This window comes from Heterocephalus glaber, unplaced genomic scaffold (assembly GCF_053883595.1).
Source record: "Heterocephalus glaber isolate CG9 unplaced genomic scaffold, H.glaber_assembly_v1.0 deba00001586, whole genome shotgun sequence".
NCBI classification, from domain to species: Eukaryota; Metazoa; Chordata; class Mammalia; order Rodentia; family Bathyergidae; genus Heterocephalus; species Heterocephalus glaber.
The window spans coordinates 8,814,526-8,834,483 of NW_028258364.1; the positions used below are offsets into that span (position 1 = coordinate 8,814,526).

The window sequence follows — 19,958 nt, forward strand, 5'->3', positions numbered from 1 at the left end:
TGACTGTGCAAACAATGAGATAGAGAAGTGGCTGTTAGGAGTCCAGCAGGTGGCCATGGAGCATCAGAGAGCCAAGTGATCTCACAGGACACATGTCATTTCCACACCATTCACTAATCACCGAAACTGAAGAAGTCTGAGTTTAAAATGTCCAAATCTTATTAAATGCATAAGAACCATATATTAGACAACTCAGATATTAGAAAATAAAACCAATGTCTCCACATTCTCATTTTTCATAAGGCTTTTAGAAGTAATATTGTGTTAGTCTGGGCTCTGGGAAAGTAGACACCAAGACAGAACTGAATATGGAAGGATTTTACAGTAAGAAATGTCTACACAAAAAGAAATAGAGGAGCTGGAGAAGGTTGGGAGAACCGTCAGACTGTGCTTGTCTAACCTGAGAGAGGGTGGAGGGAGAAAAAGTCAAATGGAAGCATCATCCTGGACTGCTCCACAGTTTGTGGACGTTTGACAAAGCCTTGGAGACCTCTTCTCACCAAAGTGAGCAGACAAAGCAATGTGGCTGCACTGGGTCATTAGCAAGAGCAGCCGGCGAGAGGTGTGGCCTAAATGCCAGTCAGGGGATGGACGGATTTCAGAGCCCCAGGCAGGCCGGTCTGTGAGGTAATTTCAACCCTGCGCAGATAGTACAAAGGGAAAGTGTGAAAGAGGAGTTCTCTAAATCTATTTAAAGTTAAAGGAAAGGCTTCCCTTTAGCATAAATATATTTGCAATTCACTAGAAGAACTAATTCCATATAATTTGGGCACAATACCAATAACGCTACTATAAGTAGAATAGAGTATGGAGAAAAGCATTTGAAATACAGTTTTGAGAAAATGGACAATTCTAAATTATCAAAATTGGGCAATAGTTCTGTTCAACACCAGGTGGAGCTCTTTTGCTTTTTAAAACAGCAAAAGACATTTTTTTAAAAAAATTAATATAGGTTTGGACTGATATTTCAGAGCTCTTAAATCATCTTTTAAAATCATTTTTGTGTTTCCACACCACACTTATTATCATTGTAAACCTGATATTTTGTCCAAATACCAGAGACTAGATCAGCCTGAAATGTTAATAAAAAGCCATCAAGACTAGAAATAATGCTAAATCCCTAAAATAAAGAAGGTAGACGTCTTTAATGTCTACATTCTTCCAAAGGAAAGAATAAAAATCTGATTTAAATCTCATAGTGAATCCTTAAACAAATCAATAAACACTGAAAATGCTCTCCCAAATCCCTAATTTGCTCCGTAATCATTCTCTTTTTATCCAAAATACTTCTTTAATAAGAAATGTATTTGGTTTAAAGCAGATTTCAGTTTACAAGGATAAAGTATAATATTTTGAACAGTTTTTTCTATTCCAAATCCCACAGGAAAGCAGGACAGAATGAGGCAGAGAAAAAAAGGTAAGGCACTTAAGATGAGGAAACAGCTTTTACAAAGGCCTGAGGGTACAAAAGAGTAAGTCAAATTCTAAAAATCATAAAATTCTAGAAGAAAAAAAAATTCTAATTCTATGAAGTAACACATTTTAACATGGCTGAAAGATCAGATTGTAGGATAAAGTAAAAATAAAAGATTGGAGAGATTTGTGAGAACCAGGCTATAGAGGAGCTTTCAAAGAATTAGGAAATTTGAACTTTAACCAAGAACAATGGGTAAGCATAAATCCAGTTTCTGAGTTAAAATGCAAAAGGATATAACTAGCCCAAGAAATGTTCAGTGTGTAAAACAGAAATATATCTTGATTAAACTATTTACCACAATAATTTTATCTTTTTATCCATTAAAATAATAACATTGTCATAGAGACTCAGTTCATATAAAACTGTTCATTTCAATGAGTTTATCCTAGTAACTCATGAAAAGTTTTATCATCTTTGGATAACCTCATTTTTTTCTTCTGTAATTACTTTTTACCCAAAACATACTGAGTACATTCACTGTTTAAAAACAAAGTCCTACCAAAAAAAAAAAAAAGAAAGAAAGTGCTATTTCAGTTTCAGAAAAGGAAAGTCACCAATTATTTCAATACAATTCTAGTGAGGAAATTTCAAATGGAACAAATTTGCACTTTATTCCATGTTTGTTTTTGGTGTTTTGTTGTTGTTGTTGTTGTTGTTTTGTTTTGTTTTGTTTTGTTTTTCCAGTACCTGGGATCAAACTCTGGATCTGCACTTGTGAGGCAGGTGTGGCACCACTGAGCTAAGTCCCCAGCCCTTTATTCCATGTTTGGATGATTCAAAAATATTCTGCTTTGTAGACCACCAAGAGCTCTGTACTCTGAGATTTGTGGTACACATGGCTATTTCCATGTGTTGCAAAGCATTGTAATGTTTAACTTGTATCTTGCCTTGCAAGTGTTTTTAATTGTTATAAACTCTAATTTTATGTGCAATTTGAGTGAAAATAATCATGAACTACTTAAAGTAAAAAAGTTCATGAAGATATTCAAAAAGAATGCACCTTTTTTTTTTTCTTTGGTGCTGGGGATCAAACTCAGGTCCTTGTGTTTGTGAAGCAGGCAGCGGAACCACTGAGCTAAATCCCTGGCCCAAGAATGCACCTTTTAAAGAATGACTCTGCCAACCTCTTCCAGTCCTATCAAGTATCTCTTCTTCCTGTGGAGAATAAAATAAATCTTCATAATGTTACATTTTATGAACAATCTGTATTTATTTATTTCCAGGTTTTTACTTTTACGTTATTCAATTGATTTTTTTAAATCTGTAAAAAGTGTTTGATTATCTTGTATTAAAATGGAACACACTGGTTTTCCATTAAATCCATAGAAATTTTTTTAAATTTGTGGTATGGTTTTATTTAATATATGGTTTTCAAAAATAATACAATGTCACCAAGCAAGGAATACGTGTTCATCAAGAACAGAATTGAAAACAAACATTTGAGATGTGTCAATAAATTTAGGGTTCTATAAAATAAGAAATTGTAAAATGGAGTAACTATTAAATCAAGATATCTTGAAAGTCATAAGAAATTACTTTGTAAATGAATGTGAAAACTTTGATGAGCTGAGTAATTTCTCAGGAAAATGCAATTAGCAAAATGACCCCAATAAAGACAGGAAGTTTTGAAAGATATGCTTAAGATACTTTATAAGATACTTTTCTTTAAAAAGTAAACATTTTTTAAAGATGCCCAATTAAAAAAAAATTAAAGTACTATCTCACATGTAAGCACCAAGCACAGGTGATTTAAAGGTCAAATAACCCTAATGGCAAATACTTTGTTCCACAGTATAGGAAAAGAAGTAAAACTTCCAACTTCTTTTTTACAAAGCAAGTTTAACACTGATATCCAAACTTGATAAATATAGAACCAAAAAAGTGTAGGTAAATCTTGGGAATTTTAATACAAAATTCCTAAATTATAAATTAGCAAACAAAATCCAAAACTGTATTAAGAAAATAATACACTAAAGTCAAATGAGATTTACTGTAGTAATATAAGAATAATTAAATATTAGAAACTCCAGTATTTTAATTTACTATATTAAACTAAGAACAAAAGTTATTATCTTTTTTTTTTCTTTTTGGTACAGGGGATCGAACTCAGGACCTAGCGCTTGCGAGGCAGGTGGGATGCCGCTGAGCTAAATCCCCAGCCCAAAAGTTATTATCTTAATTAATACTAAGAAACCTTTGAAAAAATTTTAAACTCATTTTTGATATCTTCCTTTTATGGCCTGAATTGTGACCCCCACCCCCCCCCCACTTTGTATGCTAAAGTCCTAATCTTCAGGAACTCATAATGTGATACAAAAAGATTTATGGAGAGGACAGGCCTGTGTATCTAAAGCTCCAGAGATCTGAAAAGGATTCCTCTGAAGTCTTCAGCTGTTTACTGGTAATCACATTTATGTAAGGAAACTGCTTGAGGCCAGAGAAAAAACCACTAGAAAGGAACAGGCAGTTCCCAGAGATCTCACTGTGAGTAGTTTATGTCTCCACCATCCAGGGTAGAGAAAACCTTGAAATAAATGGGGAATCTGATAAAATATGAACCGGTAATGCAGAAAGTCAGTGCTCTCCTGGATATGAGAGACAGAAAAGGGAGAAATGAATTAATTACAAAGTGCTTTCAGGAAACTTTTGGAGATAACCAGTTTGTTTCACATGTATACATAGCATACGTCACAATTAAAGTTGTATATTTTAAAATATATATGTGTCATTTATTGTATGTTAATTACAGCTAAACAAATTTGTTTTCTTTTTTGTTTTTTTGGTTTTTTGGTTTTTTGGTACCGGTGATCAAACTCAGGACCTTGCACTTGCGAGGCAGGTGGCAGCACTTACTGAGCAAAATCCCTGGCCCACAAACTAGTTTTTTAATAAAGGTTGAAAAAATAAGAGGAAGAGAAAAGAAACTAAAACCTCAACAGAAAAATGAAAAGAAAAGAACCACTTTTCTAAAACAGATGAATAACATAAAACATGAAAAGATGCATAATTACATTTATCATTAAATGCAAAATAATGATATCTTTTTTTTTTTTTTTGGTACCAGGGATGGAACTAGGGTCCTTCCACTTACAAGGCAGGTGGCAGGACCACTGAGCTAAATCCCCGGCCCCAATGATACCATTTTTTAACTTTTCAGACTGGTAAAACTTAGAGCAGAGCTGCCCCCAACATAGAGGATGTGAACCTTCTGGGTTGCCATACCACTGCCCTGAGTGCCCAGGAGGGTACCAGCAGCACCCCCCCCCGCATTGAAATGAAAAGACACTTAAACAAGTCTCAAAACCAGACTCCCAGATCATCTAAGGCAACCCCAAAGGGAAACAAGATGGAACAATCTGATACTGAACTAGCAACAAAAGAGGATCTGGAAAAAAAAAATCAGAAATAATTTCTCAGATAACAGCAGAGATTGTTCCCATAGTGCAAAACATGATTAATAAATCTAGAGCAGACACAGATTAAAAAAAAATAGAGGAGCTGAGAAACATGATGGAATTCCAACACAGGAAAAAAATGGAATCCATAAAACAGATGCAAACAGATTTCCAGAAAATTAAAAACTCCATTGATGGTATTGGAAAAACTGGATTTCAACCTGCCAAAGATCAAAACTAGACCCCTACTTATCACTATGCACTAAACTAAGATCAAAGTGGATTAAAGATCTAAATATTAAAACAGAAACACTAAACTTGCTGGAAGATAAGTTAGGTAGAACTCTTGATGAAGACATTGGCATAGGAAAAGACTTTATGAACAAAAACTTCAATAGCATGGGAACTAGCACAAAGAATCAACTGGGATCTCATCTTATTAAAAAGCTTCTGCACTGCAAGAGAAACCACCAACAGAGCTAAGAGACAACCTACAATGTGGGAAAAAAAAATTTTAGCAGCTGTACCTCAGACAAAGGACTACTATCTAGAATATATGAAGAATTGAAAAAAATCAGACCCCCCAAATTCAAAGACCCACTTCAAAAATGGGCATCCGAAATGAACAGACATTTCTCAAAGAAGTCAAAGCAGCAAATAAACATATGAAAAAATGTTCAACATCACTGGTCATTTGAGAGATGCAGATGAAAACAACACTGAGATTCCACCTCACCCCAGAACGAAGGGCTGCTATCAAGAAATCACCAATAACAAATGCTGGCAGGGGTGTGGGGAGAAAGGAACCCTTCTCCATTGTTGATGGGAGTGTAGACTGGTGCAATCACTGTGGAAGTCAGTATGGAGATACCTCAAAGAACTAGGACTAGAGGTTCCATTTGACCCAGCTATTCCCCTGCTGGGTATCTTCCCAAAAGAATTAAAAGAATCATACCACAGCAATATATGTGCACCCATGTTTATAGTGGCACAGCTTATAATAGCTAAAGCTTGGAAACAGCCCAAGTGCCTATCAACTGGAAACTGGATAAAGAAGATGTGTTTTTTTTAATAAAATGGAGTACTACTTAGCTATAAAGAATGAGAAACTAGAGACATTTATAGCTAAATGGATGCATATTGAGGCCATACTCTTAGATGAAATACATACAACACATATGTGTAAATACCGAATAGTTTCTCTGGTGTGAGAAACTGAAAGTGTAAATAAGGATTAAAATGATTAAAATGAATAATTGATTATTTGAAATAGGAAGAAAAGGTTCAAAGGGGTAGGGGAACTGGTAGGGGAAGGGGAAAGGAAAGAAGGGAAAGGAAAAATTATGAGAAAAGGAAAAATGGAAATGAAGTCTTGTAAATAGGGAAGGGAGCACAGGGAATGGGGAAAAAGTAAGAACCAAGATACATCATGTACAGGTACAAGCACCCAATGATAAATGTAAATGTATTGTGTACCTAAAATGTACCAATAAAAGAATTTAAGCAAAAAAAAATCCATTGAAAATTTACGCAGCAGAATGAGCCAATGTGAGGACAAAATTTCAGATATAGAAGATAGGATTGCAATTAGTAACCAGGAAAAGAAAAATTTCTTTAAAATAGTGAGGGACCACGAGAAATCAATCCAGCAGCTGCTAGACGATGCAAAGAAAAATAACATAAGAGTGTTCGAGTCAATGAAGTAACAGAAGAGAGTGCAGATGACATCAAAAAACTGTTCATAGAGAACTAGCACGAACAATCAACAAGTAGGATCTCTTCTTATTAAAAAGCTTCTGCACTGCAAGAGAAACCACCAGCAGTGTGAAGAGGCAACCCACACAGACAAAGGTCTACTATCTCAAATCTATAAAGAACTTAAAAAGATCAGACCTCCCAAATTTAAAGACCCAATCCAAAAATGGGCATCTGAAATGAACAGATATTTCTCAGACAAAGAAGTAGAAATAGCAAATAAATACATGAAAAAATGTTCAACATCACTGGTCATTCAAGAGATGCAAATGAAAACAATGCTGAGATTTCACTTCACTCCAGAAAGAATGGCTGTTATCATGAAATCAACCAATAACAAATGCTGGTGGGGCTGTGGGGAAAGAGGAACCCTGCTCCACTGCTGGTGGGAGTGTAGACTGGTGCAAGCACTGTGGAAATCAGTATGGAGATACCTCAAAGAACTAGGACTGGAAATCCCATTTGACCCTGCTATTCCACTGCTGGGGATCTTCTCCAAAGAATTAAAAGAATCATACCACAGTGATATATGTGCACCCATGTTCATAGCAGCACAGTTTGTAATAGCTAAAACTTGGAAACAGCCCAAATGCCCAACTGGAGACTGGATAAAGAAAATGTGTTTTTTTTATAAAATGGAGTACTACTCAGCCATAAAAAATGAGAAATTAGAGACATTTATAGCTAAATGGATGCACATTGAGGGAATACTCTTAAGTGAAATAAATAGGACACACATGTGTAAATACCAAATAGTTTCTCTGGTGTGAGAAACTGAAAGTGTAAATAAGGACTAAATGTATAATCGGTAATGTGAAATAGGAAGAAAAGGGGCAAAGGGGAAGGAAGTGGGAGGGCCAGGGGAAAGGATAGAAGGGAATGGGATTAATATGAGAAAATGGAAAAATAGGAACAAAATCTTTGTAAATGGGGAGGAATGGAGGGGTTAAAGGGAAGACTGGGCAAGGGTGAAAAATAAGAACCAAGAGAGACTATGTAAAGGTGCAAATTGCCAATGATGAATGTCATTATATTGTATACCTAAAATGTACCAATGATTAGAATGAATAATTGATAATGTAAAATAAGAAGAAAAGGTCCAAAGGGGTAGGGGTAGTGGGAGGGACAGGGGAAAGGAAAGAAGGGAAAGGAAAAAATGATGAGAAATGGAAAAAATGGAAATAAAGTCTTTGTAAATAGGGAAGGGTGGAGGGGGTGAAGGGAGGGCTAGGAATGGGGAAAAAATAAGAACCAAGATGCATTATATAAAGGTACAATTCCCAATGAGAAATGTAATTGTGTTGTATACCTACAATGTACCAATAAAAGAATTTAATACAAAAAAAACCACAAAAACTGTTTACAGAAATGAGGACAGAAAACTTACCAACCAGGGAAAAAGAACTTGGCATACAGATAAGTGAGGGATATAGGACTCCAACTAGCCTTGATCAAAAAAAAAAAAATCTACACATAAGCTTATAATTGTTAAGATTCCAGAAACCCAACAGAAGAACAAAATTCTACAAGCAGTTAGAGAAAAGAAACAAATCACATGCAAAGGATTGCCCATCAGAATCACAGCAGACTTCTCAATGCAAGCCCTCAAAGCAAGAAGAGCTTGGAGTGACATATTCCAAGCCCTAAAAGAAAACAGCCTCCAACCCAGATTGATGTACCCTGAAAAACTATCTTTCAAAATTGATGGAGAAATAAGATACTTTCATGACAAAGAGCACCTTAAGAACTTCGTGAATACCAAACCAGCACTCCAAAAATTTTAGACAATATCCTAATAAAAGACAACAAGGATTACAACCCCAGCAAGCCCAGCAGAATGAACCCGTTGGGCATGACAAGAAATTAAATGTAAAGGGAGAGAATCCAACACAAAGAAAAAGTCATGACAATGAGAAGTCAATATGTATCAGTTATAACCATCAATGTTAATGGTCTCAATTCACCAATCAGAAGAAATAGACTTGAAGCAAGATCCAACAATATGCTGCATACAAGAAACACACTTAATTCAAAAAGAAGCTCATAGACTGAAAGTGAAAGGGTGGAAAACAATTCTCCATGCCACAGGAACCTGAAAAAAAGCAGGAGTAGCTATCCTCTTTGTAGATCAAGTGGATTTCAAATCAACACTAATTAAGAGAGACAAAGAAGGACACTACATCCTTGTAAAGGGAACAATCCAAGAGGAAGCGATGACAATCATAAACATATATACACCAAACACTAGTGCACCCAACTATATATAACAAATACTAATGGACAGATTGGCTAAACTTAGGTACCTTTTCATACACACAATTGATGAAGCTATTGAGAAACACGCTTAAACTTTATAGGTGTTAGTGCAAACTGGTAGTGCAATTCATTGGGAGGAGTTAGGCTATATCTACCAAAACTGCATTCACACATTGTTCCATCATTTTCACTGCTAGAAATTTACCCTAAAGGCACACTTCCCTAAAAAAACAAAAGGTTGCTCAACGTGGCAATTCTGTTTATACTAAAGTATTAGGAACAATATATATGCCCATGCCTAGCAGCCTGTTGAATAAAATGGATATCCACATCAGAGAGTATTATGTAGATTATTAATAAAATTGAATTTTAATAAAAACAAATACCAAAATTGGTGACATAATCATGGTAAAATAAAATTAAAGCATCTATATATACTAATCTGCCTATACCAGTAGAATGATATATTCTAGGACAAATGGAATTACAAACAAATATTGAACTTAACTCAGAATATCTGGCTTTTGTAGTAGCCTTGGTATTATAATTCAAATCTTAATTTACATGAGATGCAGGAGAGAGAAAATGAGTGAGTATATTGATTTTTTTTAAGAACTAAGCTTCTGTCTGTGGGAGAAGAGAGATGTAAATATGGATTAGAGGAGGAATTTTGTGGCATTCTTTCAGAGTAGGCATTACTATGAGCTCATTTTTTTAAATGTATTTCCTAGTTCTCTCTGTTGAAATACACCCCAGTAGCAGAGAATACACATATTTGCCAATGTCAAAAACTAGAGTCTTGGGCCGGTGATTTAGCTCAGTGTTTCCACCAGTTGCTTTGCAAGCACAAGGTCCAGAGGTTGATCCCCTGTACCAAAATAAAACAAAAAAAACTACAGAGTCTGAAGCTAGATGTGATGGCGCACACTTATACTCCTGGCACTCTCGAGGCTGAGGCAGATGAATTGTTGTGAATTTGAGGCTAGCCTGGGCTATATATGAGTTTGAGGCCAGCCTGAAGTACATAGTGAGACTCTGTCTCAAAAGACAAAAAACCTGTAGAGTCTGAGTTTTTATCCTACATACAACTTCACAAGTTAGCCTTTCAGTTTCATGAATTCTGGCAGAACACAAAGGACTCCTGGATCAGTATCAGAAGACTTTAGTACTCATAGAAACAGCAGTTGCCAGAGCACTGACATTTGTGGCTGTTCCCCCACCTCAATTCCAACAGGGTAATGTGAGAACAGCTAGATGACATCTATATATCATGGCAAAATGGTTATGTTATAGAAGAACCATGAATTTAGGAAATCCCCATCCCACAGAATGGGAAGTCTGTCTGAGATGTGCCCTGGAGATAGAGAGATTATCTTTTAATAAAGAGACAATAGAGATAGGCAACGTCTCTGTCTTCCAAGGCTTGTTCACCACACGTCTTTGAAAAATAGTCAGAACAAAGGGCAGTTACTGCCTCACTTAAAAGATGTACAAGAGATGTGCAAGATATACACGAGAGATCCATCCAGAACTGATTCCCAGCACCCAGAATTCTTGATAAACAGCTGATTATGAGTTTGGGGGGAAGGAAAGTTCAAAGTGAGTTTGGACTATTTTATCATGTCAGAAAGCAAGGAAATCCTGAAAAAAAGTGATAGAGCCATTCAAAGGAACACAGCAGTCAAATTAGAGCATCAAAAAGAATAATTATGGAATTTATTGTAACACATTAAATACAAAAAGAATCCACAAGGCCAGAGTGATCCTTTTAAAAGGTAAAAGGAAGTTACCTTTATTGAAGTATGCCAGCTAAAAAGTGCAGAAGCAATAAAAGAACAAGAAAATAGGTATGGATCATAAACGGCTACCAAAATTCTTGGTCAAAAAGTTGCTGAGGAAAACAGCTTCAAAGTGCCATTCCAAAAACTGTTCACTGACTTTAAATGGGAAAACATTTTACAGTGGAGAAATCTGACAGTTTAACCAAGTATTGAAACTTAACACCACAAATTAATGTTAATGAGGCAAATTAATGTTATATGCCTCTTAGAGGAAATGTATGGAGAGCAATATCACCTCTGTAGTAGTCATGCTAAAAATTCCTTGACTTCAAAATAGTCAAATGAGGAAACTATAAGATAAATACAAACTGTGAACTAGTCTGCAAAATACCTGGTCTGCATTCTTCATGAATGTCAATACCAAGACCAAAAGAAAAAAAATTGGCAGTATGTTCAAGATGAAAGAGAATATTCACAAATAGTTGATGGTTGTTTCCTGGATTATTTTTAGCTATTAATTTTTTTTGAATTTTGGAAATTTGAAAACACAGGCCATTTATTGATCCCAATGAATATCAGTGAAATCAAGACAATGGTATTGTGGTTGAGTAAGAAAATGTCCCTTTTCTTTGGAAACACATGCTAAAATATTAGTAAAAAAACCAACCTGGTTTCTTATCTTGCTACTTGCTTTCAAATGATTTTTTGAAAGAGTATGAATATGGAAAAATGCTAATTAATGAATCTTAGGTGAAGGTTACTTGGGCTTTCATTGTACTGTTCTTCCAAACTTTTCTTTAGGCTTGCAACTTTTCAAATTAAAAGTAAACAAAATGCTAATAAATTACATTTCCTATCTTTCCAAACTGTAGTATAAATCTCTTACAAACTTCAGCCCCTCATCTTTAAGATCACTTAATTCCCTCCTTGGAAATACTTGCTGGTTTCCTTATAATTTTATTATGGATATTAACCAAAACTATGCATGGAATTTTCCTATGCAAGCACTATGAATTTGACCTGGGTAGGTAATGCCCTTTATTTTATGTCCAAAATCAATACTTTGTTTGAAATCTTGAATTCCTAGACTATACTCAAAATATTAGATAATATTTTAATTGTTTCCCAGGTCTTTTTGTGTTTTATAACTAATATATCTATATATCTATATATCTATATATGAATATATATATTTTTCTTTAAAAATTTTTATTAGCAGTATACTGTATATTTTTGACACATAATAAAATATATTTATCATGAGATATTAGTACATACAGTATACATATTACATTAAAATTTTTCATGTAAATCTCATCAGTGAAATTAATATTCCTTAAATATTCATATAATTATGTTTATTCATATAATTATGCTTATTCCATAGCCAAGAATTTACAGAGTAGCTTAGTAACAAGCAATATTTTCAAGTACATCACTGCCTATTTTTGCTTTCTACCAACTATAAATTGTTAATCCCACTCAATTCTGTCTTTGCTGTTAGAAGGGCCTGCTGACTCATGTCTCAGTCTATTCCCACCTCCCACACAGGTTCTTACACATTCTTATGACTTACTTCACTTTCATCTGCTTGATACCCTTAAAAAATAGTGTGAAGAGTAGTGGATTACAGCATTACAGTATTACAGGGAGTGGCTCATACAAACACACAGAATCCAAGAGTGTTCAAAACATACACATTCCTGTGTTCTAACACTGACTTGTTTGTATCTTTGAACTCAAGAAGACCATGTCATCCATGATCATCTATTCCACTTAAGTCATTTCCAGCTCCTGAATAAAGAGGTACATGACAGGCTCCAGAGAGAATGAAGAAGGATTCTTCCTATTTTGTTCTAAGGATTTATACTCAAAGAGGACTCAGATTGAAATAAAAGTTTACCTAACTGCCTATCTATCTCTCATGCTACACACACATTAAATGTGTAAAATGAAAATACTGCCAGGCATGGCAGCACATTCTATGATCCCAGTACTTGTGAGGCTGAGGCAGAAGGACTCCCACAAGTCTGAGGCCAGTGTGGGCGACATTATGAGTTCCATGTCAGCCTGAACTACCTAATGAGACCCTCTCCAAAAAAAGAATGAAAATACCTGAATATAGACTCACTGGCAAGAATACATCAATAGCATATTAGATGGTGGAGGTATAGATGCTCTACTAAATTCCAGTGGACAGCAGCAGGAATAGTCTAAGACAGGACACAGCTAGCTGCATCAGCAGTAAAAGTTAAGTTCTAAAAAAATCAGTAGGATTCCTAGCCCTGTGGGAGGCTGCCTCTTGTGATTTGAATGAGAGAAGAACCGTGTGCTGGGAATTTTTAAAGCATTTCTGAAGCACAGTACAGTGATGTGCGTTTAAGAATACTCAGTACATATCTGTTAAATAAATGATATACATGAGAAAAAGTCCGAAATGCTAAATTGTTATAACTTTGCCATTGTGCCCTTCAATGTTTGGAAGAAACTTCAGATACAGAACATTAGCAGAAAGAATGATGTCTTATAAAATATTTTTTTACTGTCAAGATTACAAAGGCTGCTATGTACTCAGAGCCCTGACTGTCTTCCTTATTACTTCTGTCTTCCCCTCACCTCCCCTTACTCCATCCTGACCCTTCATGGTCACCCAGAATTCTGGTGTTTTTGTGGCCAAGGTTCTTTGTGGTTTAATTTTTGTTCCATTTTCTACTGCAGTGATGGATCCTCAAATTCTTCGGCAAGAAGCACCTATCCAACAGACAAAACTCCTTCCTGATAACTGATAATAGCTAAGATTTACTTTTAGGCTAAATGACTCCTCCTAAATGATGTGATATAATAGAAAGCAGAGAAGCCTGCTCTGCAAGATGATAAAACTGAAGAAAATTGATCTCTCTAGATAAAGTGTTGAAGACTAGGTCAAAATATTTCTATATTTTTAAAATCTAGACATGTTGTGTATGTATTGTCCTGGGAGTAGAAGAGCACAATTAATCCAGTGTGTCAAGGACAGTCAAAGTCAATTATTAAGACTCCATTCTGTGCTTCTATTTTTCTCCCAGTGTTGGGAATCACATACAGGGTCTCATACATACTTTACCACTAAACTACAACCCCAGCCCCTCACTCCATGCTTTGACCCATGTTGCATATTGTTCCCAAGGCAGGGTACAAGATGGTCAGTACATGAAAGCTGCCAGAGTGAGGCAGTGTTGGCATGGACAACTGAAGCCACCGGAAATACTAGAGAAGAAAAGAAGTTTTGGAAATCACTAAGAATTCACCTCTCATATCTTTGCTCAGTGGTGAACCCCACTGTGTAATATCCTTACATGGACATCCAACAACCTCTGTGGATAAGCCCTTCAGCGAGGAAAAGCCTCGTCACTCTAGTGAGTCTTCTTCTGTATTGGATCAGATGCTGTAAAACATTGCTTACTTACAAACCTGGCCTCATCTTACCCTTGGAGTGGGGAGGCATTCACTCCTCACCCAGTTGAGGATGTTGCCCACTGAGACTCTCACCTGGATCCCTCTCCAATAACTGCCCTCACTGAAGAGTCACCTTGCTAAAGGTCACACCTCTTTTCTGGATATAAAGACATGTCTCCCTTGTCTCTGCAAGACCGTTCCACCTCAAGTCCATGAGACTGACTCAGGCCTATGTGAGACTGCATTACAGTTCATCTGCTCCCTTTGGCCAGTGTGACTTCTTCACTTCCCAGAGCACTTTCCAGTAAGCTTCCTGCATGGAAATCTCCATCTCAAAGCCAGCTTCTCAAGGAGCCCAACTTGCAGTACATATTAAGTATAAATCTGTCTTTGTATAAAGACTACTTAATTCTAACCTCAGATGCTATGTTAAGAAAATCTCTGTTCCACAGTGGCCTTTCTGACATTTCAAGGCAATTTTTGAGTGTTTTGGGGAAGGAAGAGGAATCAGACAGCACAAAAGACTAAAGTCAGGAGAGTGTAGTGTCTTGGAAACCATGCCTGCATCAGAGCTGCCAAGTTCTGCTGGAGATATTGCCACCCATAGGGCCAGCTGGGTGGGAATTGTTCCACAGACAGTTTGCTATTACCAACCCTGAAAACATACCGTATTAGTTTTCTATTACTGCATTTAAAATTGCCACAAGCTTAGCAGTCTTCAGCAACAGCCATTTACTGGTTCTGAAGTCTAGTTGTCTCAACCAGGTTCTCTGCTTAGGGTTTCTCAGGGAAAAATCAGGGGTTCGGTGGGACTAAACTCCTATCTGCAGGGTCTGTGGGTGGGGGGAAGAGATCCTCTTCTGAGTTTATTCAGGTTGTTTGCAGAATTTAGTTCTTTATGTTTTCAGAGGCAAAGTCGCCATTTGTTTGTTGGCAGTCAGCAAGGGCCAATCTCAGCTCCTAGTGGCTACCCAGATGTCCTCAAGAACATGAACTGACGGGGCCGGGGATTTAGCTCAAGGGATTTAGCTCAGTGGTTCCACCGCCTGCCCCGCAAGCTGAAGGACCCGAGTTTGATTCCCTGGTACCATAAAAAAAAAAAAAAAAAAAAAAAAAAGCATGAACTGAAAAACACCAGGCAGACTGTAGGACAGAGTTAAGAAAGCACTGAAAACAGAAAAAAATAAGCAAAAGTCTACATATTAAAAGATGTGACCTCCATCATTCACCCTCTTCATCCATTTGGCAGGCAAGATTGCAGAAACTGACCCTCCCCCCCCCAAAAAAACCCCTACATTTTTAATTTATCACTGTTTACATTTAATCTGTAATCTACATACTCATGTTTTCTCATATTTAAAAGTATCAGTTTTCAGTTTCTTCATTTATTCTCCCTCTACTGTTCCCCTTATCATTTGTCTGATTGGCACGTGGTTTAAAAGTCACATATGGATCATTTTTCCATAACGGAAAAAATACCCAGCTGACCTTTCTTTTCCCCTTCCCTTTCCCTTTTTCTGGACCATGGGCCCAAAAGAATCCATGGAAATAATCTAATGCCCTGATTCAGGAGACTGTCTCCTGAGGTTTTATATATATGTGTGTGTATATATATATATTTGCACCGGGGATAGAACTCGGGTCCTTGAGCTTGCACAGCGGCGAAACCACTGAGCTAAATCCCCGGCCCCACATGCAATATATTTTAAAGCAAACAGAGCCCGGAAGAGGATAACAGGCCCAAAGCAGGCAGGTCAGCACCGACCTTTTATTCATCCTTGTATTTCTAAGGACTAGAACTCAGCCTGGTACATAACAGGTAATCAATACATGTTTACATGGATAGTGAAACTAACTATGCGGCTTCTTCAGACAGGTTTTAAACTCCCACCAGAACCAAACGTCCAGTTCGCCTCTTTTTCCCACTCATTTTCCATTCTTCCGTGGAGCAGTCAGAGCCTCAGAGTCCATTTAGAGCCTCCTCCACTCCTCTCTTGATCGTGGCCCTCGAAACTTCAGGTGGCGGCTTCCTCAGCTGGGGGCGGTACCAGGACACTGGTGTCGCGCGCCGGGCCGCCTGGGTGTCCCGGACGTAGGGTGAAGAGCCGCCTCCCGCGCTAGGCGGCGAGAAAGCGCAGCGCTCCCGGGCTCGCAGGGGCGCACGGGACCGTGCCGTGTGTCAGGCAAGTGGGAGCGGTGGGGGGACCCAGTCGTGGAAGGGGGCACCGTGGACGTGCCGAGCCCCAGCGACGGTGGCGCCAGTAGAGAGTCCCCTGCCCTGGGGTCCCGGGCTCCAAGGTCCTCGCGCTCTAGAAGCACCGTGGCCGCGGGCATCGCCGCCTTCGCGCCTAGGATTTTGCGCAGCGGCGGTCTGGCGGGCACTGCCTTCAGACTCCGATCCGCGGCGGCGCCGGGAGCTGCTGCAGTGGCGAGGTGGGACCTCGCGGCCGGCTCCACCAAACCTCTGTTACCTGCTAAGTGCCTTCGCAGCGATTCCGGAGGGGGCATGTTTCAGGTGGGCAAGGCCAGCATCCCCAAGCCTGCCCCCCGGAACCTGGAGGACCTGGACTCTGTGCAGCGCGTCCTGTTACACAGGTCAGTGCGGGCCGGGGGCTCCGGGCAGCACCTCCCTCCGAGCCCCCGGGATTCTGGAGAGGGGAGGACAAGAGCTTTTCTTGCAGGAGTCTTGCAGAAGCTTCTGATTTGGAGTTCTTCGTGCAGCGTTCTTTGGGGAGGGGCGCTGTACTCCTTCCCCAGACCCTTCCAGAATCGAGTACTCGCCACCTACCCGGTCCGCTGCGGAGACGCCAGCCCCGGGTGGGTGGGATCGCCCATCTCTTCCCGAAAACACTGCTTGATAAAGAAGGACAAGAACAGGGCTGGGGATTTAGTTAAGTGGTTCCGGTGCCTGCCTCGCAAGCGTAAGGTCCCGAGTTCGATCCTCCGTACCAAAAAAAAAAAAAAAAAGGGAAAGAACGCCTAAACAAAGCTGTCTTTGAAACATCTATAGATTTCCTCCAGGGAAAATAGCTGAGAGTTTTGTTTAGACTTTGGTTGTCAATGCAATTAGAAGGAGCCTCTTTTTGAAGCCATCTAATTCTACCCCACTCCCTCCCACGCGCTGGAGTGCTTGCGCGCTTCTGAACACTACACAAAAGAAATTTAAGAGGTCCTCTAAGAAGAATACGAACCCAGCTTTCTGTAAACTGTTAGTGTATGCCTTAACTGTTTGTATCTTTGTGCAACCTTACCCTTTATGCAAAATAGACTAACAAATATTAAAACCCATTGACCCATGGTAACTGTGATGAGTTTATAGACGAGAAAAGAATTAAGAATCCACATGGAGAATAAAATCTCTTTTCGTTTTAAGAGCGAATGGATGAAATGCCAGGCAGTTAATGCTGCTCTGACTTTGGAAAGGCCTGGCCTTCATAAGATATGATATAGAGTAAAAGAAGAAGAAAAAAACCTTGTTTAGAAATACTGTATATCAACTCTTGAAAGCATTTGTGGTGAGGAGTAAGTGGTGCTTAGTAAATATCTTTCAGAGGGAGGTTTATGAGTTCTCTCATCTGTAAACGTTTCAAGTGACCCTTTTAAGTCTGTACAAAACCATATGAGCTGTAGAAATCCTGTTCTATTAGAAGTGTGAGTAAAAAGAAAGACATTGTTCAAGGGAGAAGTTGAGATTCTTCTATTTAAGAACTGTCTTCTGAAACTTGAAATTCTCTACAGTCGGTTTTCTCCACTCCACTCCCCAGTGCTAGAGAGCTGCTGCCATATATAATAAAATATTATCAAATGAGTAGCTAAGAGTATTCTGTTAAATTCCCAAGGACAGTTCCCCTTGCATTTGATAAAACTACAATCCAAAAATCACCCCAAGAAGCATTAACTAGAAACTCGTTCACAGAACGACTTTGGCAAAGCTGGGAGGGGATAAATGCTTAAGACTTAAATGCTTAAGACTTTGCTCTTACAGAATTTTTTGCTCTTACAGAATTTTTTCATATTTTTCATGTTTTAAATGTCAAGCTCCAAAAAATTCCAAACTGAGTGACATTGCAAGGTTTCAGATCCAAAGCACAAACCTGTCTGAATGAACTAGGGGAAAAGAGTATCTTTAAACCCTAGTTATCAAAACTGAGATGATTATTTTGGAAGTAGTGGAGTATTTCTGAAGTAAACTGGCTCAGTATTAGAATGAAAGGCTATTTCATCTTAATTACAAATAATTGCACCCATATGCTTTAGGAACCAGTGGAATCTGAAACTATAGATGTGTGTTTCAGTATCATGGCTAACAGTGATTTATTTTTAAGAGAATATGAAAATCTTTTGCTTTGGCAATAATTGTCATTAGTGATTAATATTTTCAAATATGCTTGTTAAAAATATGAGACATCTATAGAAGCTTCTCTTTCCTATGATAAAGCTATATTTTCACACATATTCATATTTAATCAAATTTTTTTTGCTTACATCTATAGATTTATTTAGACATAATGTAAAAGAAATTAGAGAAATCAGATAACCTTTAAATCTTATACATCTTCTTATAGATCTTATGAACTAGACTGGTGGATAGCATATGTTCTAAATATTAGTTTTACAAAATTTTAATGTTTTTCTTTCTTTGTAAGTTATCCAATAAATGTTGGCAATTTCATTAAACAGGCCAGTGGTCTTAGGGCTAGAATTCCAAGACAAGAGAAAATATTGGACTATTTTATTTTTACATTTTATTTCAAAGGGTAAGTCTTTCAGTGTTTACTTTTTAAAAATTATTTGTATATTTTCCATTGTAAATGTGTTTTTCACAATATAAAGCATTAAATTGCTGTGCTTTTGAAAAAGATCCTTCAGCCATACCCAAAACTGATGCAAATTTGCAAACTTTTCTCTGCATAAGGTGTTAACTTCAAAATGTCAATGCTAAAATGAGACTTGCTCACCAAAAAAAAAAATTCAGCTATTCTGCTTTTTGGAAAAAAAAAAAAAGTTCATGTTGTCTGAGTCAGGGGAAAGCTTCAGTGTTACATTTCTCAGTTTCTTTTACTTAGGTAAATTAACGTTTTTGTGTCATCTCGAGTATAAGGAGTATTCAAAAGATCATGTTAGCACTCAGTAATTTGGACAACTGTTTTTAAAATATTTATGCACAAGGCTATTTATTGCAATTTAACCTTTATCTTAGAGTCTTGTTTCTGTTTTATACTCGTTGTGTGCCTTGACAAGACTCTTTTTTTTTATTGGTACTGGGGATTGAACTCGGAACATTGTGCTTGTGAGGCAGGTGGCAGCACCACTAAGCTAAATTCCTGGCCCTTGACAAAACTGTTAACTTGTCTCTACTTTCCTGTTTTTTCTGTAACATAAAGGGCATAATACCCACTTCGTAGGATAGTAGTATGAATTTTTGATTATGTGGAAGTGCTCTATAAAAATAAATTCTTGTTAAATAAAGGGATTATATTAACAACTGTCCTAGAAAGCTAAACCAGAACACAAAAAGAGAGCTATTGTTAAAGGTGCTAAGACTCAGCTAAGTGGCTGCCCAAGGCCTAATCACTAATGAATAATGTTGGTCCAGGCTCAAGCGCTGATTTTTTTTTGACACTTAAGGTAGCAGACAGCATAAACTAGAGCTCAGTCCCCTAAAATGTTCATTGATTCAAATTTCATACTCTTGCCAACAGAGAAATAAGCATATTCAAAATATCTCAAATATCTAGAACTTTCTGGGGTAAAGGCATGCCTGGTTAAGTAATATTCCTATTATAAAGAGTATGAAGTATCTTTTTAAACTCTAAAAGTAAAAACTAAAATAAACAATAATAAAAAGCTTTTGAAAAT

General features: G+C 37.5%; 1 protein-coding gene and 1 pseudogene across 1 annotated transcript in view; one reads left to right on the plus strand and one right to left on the minus strand.

The window, feature by feature from the left end:
* LOC101723033 (charged multivesicular body protein 5 pseudogene) overlaps positions 1-16,607 on the minus strand; it is a 49,613-nt pseudogene extending 33,006 nt beyond the window's left edge.
* The window catches only part of Intu (inturned planar cell polarity protein), an 89,517-nt gene continuing 85,755 nt past the window's right edge, over positions 16,197-19,958 (plus strand). Inside the window, exon 1 of the mRNA XM_021236470.2 lies at positions 16,197-16,694. Coding sequence (XP_021092129.1) covers positions 16,606-16,694 — 89 coding nt within the window. The 5' untranslated portion in view covers positions 16,197-16,605. The remainder of the gene's footprint in view (positions 16,695-19,958) is intronic.